The sequence below is a fragment of the Buceros rhinoceros genome, unplaced genomic scaffold, assembly GCF_000710305.1.
Source record: "Buceros rhinoceros silvestris isolate BGI_N320 unplaced genomic scaffold, ASM71030v1 scaffold155, whole genome shotgun sequence".
NCBI lineage: Eukaryota > Metazoa > Chordata > Aves > Bucerotiformes > Bucerotidae > Buceros > Buceros rhinoceros.
This window is the reverse complement of record NW_010410899.1, coordinates 1-3,568: the sequence shown is the minus strand read 5'-3', so window position 1 is coordinate 3,568 and position 3,568 is coordinate 1. Positions and strand designations below refer to the sequence as shown.

General features: G+C 48.6%; 1 protein-coding gene across 1 annotated transcript in view; it reads right to left on the bottom strand.

The window, feature by feature from the left end:
- The window catches only part of IL13RA2 (interleukin 13 receptor, alpha 2), a 12,959-nt gene extending 9,418 nt beyond the window's left edge, over nucleotides 1–3,541 (bottom strand). The window contains exon 1 of the mRNA XM_010135754.1: nucleotides 3,463–3,541. Within this exon, the coding sequence (XP_010134056.1) occupies nucleotides 3,463–3,541 (79 nt within the window). The remainder of the gene's footprint in view (nucleotides 1–3,462) is intronic.
- Between the last annotated feature and the right edge of the window lie 27 nt (nucleotides 3,542–3,568).

Below are 3,568 nucleotides of genomic sequence, written 5' to 3'. Positions count from 1 at the left end.
CAACCCCCACCCCCTCTACACACACACACACTCAAGCACCATCAAAAAAAGCACAAAGAATGACAAACCTTTGACACTCTTTGTCAATGTGTTTTAAGCAAAACTACTGTCCCAAGATGACCTTCCCTTACCTTTAACTCACAATATTTACCGACTGCCAGGACAAGTATCCTTGCAAATGCTGTTTCAGCGCATACACCAAGGTAGGATGACAGATCACAGCATGCTCTCAGCAAAATTTATGTTGCTTAACCACAACAGACACAAATCACCCACATTGCTTTAAATATTCCTTTCAAGTATACTAAAGATTAATTAAAAACCAAGACAAAAAAATTACAGAAACAGAAAAGCAGAGTTACAATAATTCATATTTTGGACACCTATCAGCTATACAAGTCAAACTGGCTTTTATTAAGGCTATCGCAAAGTGCTACCATATGTTAATAAATCCGCAGAAGCTGTGGAGGAATCCCGAACTCAGACGTGGTTCCTGAAAGCCCAGCTCTGCCTGGAGCTGCCGTTCACATGCTGAAAGCTGTTCGCCTCCGGTTCCATTAGCTCCAGCACAGTCAATTTTTGTAACATCTAAAGTCATCTTCTTCCGCCGTCTAGTGGCGAGGTTATCCATGTGGGTTTCTACATATTCACTGTGTAATACACTTCTTTCACGGGGATTTGGAGCCCCTCTCCTGGCAGCCCAGTATTGCCACCACTTCTCTGAGTTTGGCCTCCAGGTCACTGGCTTCTCTGCCGCGTTTTTCATGTCTTTGTCAGGAATTTTTCCTTCTCTTTTATGAGTAAATTCATCATGAAAGCAGACCCTGAGAATGTCTTCCAGAGAAAGGTGTTGAAATAAGTCAAACTTTAATATGTTCCTTGGAAAGTTTGCAGAGAACATCATTGGAGGATTTATTTATTCCAAGGAGACTCTCCCAAATGAAATGCACCACAGGCAGCATTCTTGAGATTCCAGTTTTCCCAGCATGTAAAGATCCCCGGGAGATTTATTCTTACATTAGATGGCAAAGTAGGATATCATAGTAATGTATTTAGGGAGATGCTGGGGCAAGGAACAATAGACTACAAAAAACTGGAGAAAAAGTAGACTTTATGTATTTTTATGTGTAACAAATAAGCTCTGAGTCCCATAAACACAGCCTGGTTTCACAGGATGGTGCTGGGCTTGCTCCAGCTCCAGGGGCAATGGGCATGGCCCTGCACATGCAATATCTTGTATTCAGCAGCCCCACGATCCTACGTAAGGCGAGGGTCTGATATCCCTACGCTACGACAGGCACAGATTTCCTAGCATGGGCAGAGTAGGGGGAGTAGGGGCACAGGCATCTGCCTGTGCAAAGGGTGCTCAAGCTGGGCTCTTGGTGAGCATCAGAATGCGAGCGGGGACAAGGTGAAGGCATCTCACCCACCTCCTGGGTCTTTGCCAATGGGCAAAGGCTCCAGGAAAGGCAGAAGCAGTGTGGGAGACAGCAAGTCTATGGAAATGGTGCTTGAAGAGCTGCAGCTGCGAACGCACGAATGCATGGCTCATCCAGAGTGGCCGTTTACAGCTACGCCAAGCAGGGAGGTGGGAGCAGACAAAGAACTGTTCCCACCCCTGGCCAGCCAAGACTGAGAGTTTGCCAGGGCCAGCACGAGGGAGGGCTTCCACGTTGCCAGTGCCCCATGTCCTAGAGTTGGACCCTATTACGATGGCTGGGATGCATAATTTCCATAACAGACTGGCCAAGGAGATCATAGAATCATAAAATGTTTGGCACTGGAAAGGACCTTCAAAGGTCATCTAGTCCAGTCCCCTGCAGTGAACAGGGACATCTGCAACTAGACCAGGTTGCTCAGAGCCCCGTCCAACCTGACCTGGAATGTTTCCAGGGATGGGGCATCCACCACCTCTCTGGGCAACCTGGGCCAGTGTTTCACCACCCTCTTAGTAAAAAATGTTAGCCTTGTCCTGTTGCAACGGGACTGTCCCCGTCTTTCTTATAGGCCCCTTTAAGTATTGAAAAGCTGCAATAAGGTCTCCCTGGAGCCATCTCCAGGCTGAACAACCCCAACCTCCTCAGCATTTTTTCACAGGAGACATCCACTGGCAGGGCTGAGCTGGACTCTCTTGGTGCTTGGGAAGCATCTCCTTACCGAGCCTCACAGCTATGCAGGAAGCAAAAAGCTACTAGCCTTCGTTATGAGCCTCGTGATAAGCTGTCAGGAGAGGATTAGATTGCTCAAAACCAGAATTTCTAACCAGAACAATAACGCTCTGAAATTGTTTCCATCCTGTGCTTGAACAAAACAGTAATAATTTTTCTCGAAACAATTGCAGCTGTGAACAGCAATTCTTGCAAAGCAGATTTTGACTGCATTTCAGAGGGAATGGAAAAGCTTCTTTTTGGAATGTGGCTTGTATGACCGGATTCGACTGGTTTTTAAATGCCAGCACTGCCTCTCGCAGTTTCTCATTTTCACAATATTAACATGATGAACCAGTCTCACTCACGCCATTCCCACAGGACACAGCACTAGAAATACTCTGGTTTTGAAGGAAAGCTGCTCCCGAATGTTTCTTGGGAAAAAAACCCCAAAATTAACGAAAACCGCACCTTGTCTACCTGGTGAGCATGGTGGTGAGTCAGGTAGCAGTCGTGCTGGCTAGACAGCTGCAGCCCTCACGCCACTCGCTGCTGGCTGCTGTGCGTGTTCACTCGAACACCACAGCTTTGATGATGAAACCACCTGCTCGTGCCCAGCTGCCACCCACTGTCTCACCCCATGCCGTGTCATGCCTTAGGTGAGGCAAGCAGCAGGAACTCTTGCAATTTTCTGCCTATTTTGTCAGCGGCAGGCTGGCAGGGCAGGGAGCACATTTTCACCTCTCCACTGCGCACTGGCTGCTGCAAGAACACCCAGACCTGCTTGCTGATCCTCTGAAGAAGGAAAGCTTTTGGATGCAACGTCTCAGCTACTGGAGGGCAAAGGGGCTGCAAGGGGGAGGGGGCTGGTACCCGGAGTGCAGCAAAGAGGTGCTCAAGGGTTTGAAGCAAAGGGTTCTTGAAGTCGTTGCCATGGATGATAGCTTGTGGAGCAGTATTTCTTTTAGAAGAAAGTAATATTCTCCAGTTATAAACAAGCCTTGTGTTTCTTACACCTAGCACAGCCTGTTCAGCTGGGACGGTGCTCAGGAGCATTGCTGTATCCAAGCGGTACTTATATTTGATAACTCTGTACCTAACAAATTTACTGTTTCAGCCCCTTTTGAAGTCACTCTGAAAAATTTCCACTAAACACACACTCTGTTTGCGCAATTGATTACGGGTTTACATATCAGCCACTCACTGCAACACGCATACAAGAACAGCTTCAGTCAAAGGACCGGCTTCTCCCAGGCGCAGGGCACGGCGAAGCCCGTGTGTAACGGCAGCGATGGGAACGGCACGGCGGCATTACCTGCGGGGTGGGAGGAGGAGGACGCCACGCAGCCCCATGCCAGCACCACGGAGAGAGCGCAAAGCCACCGGAGAGCCATCGGGGCGGGACGGCAGGACCCCCGCGG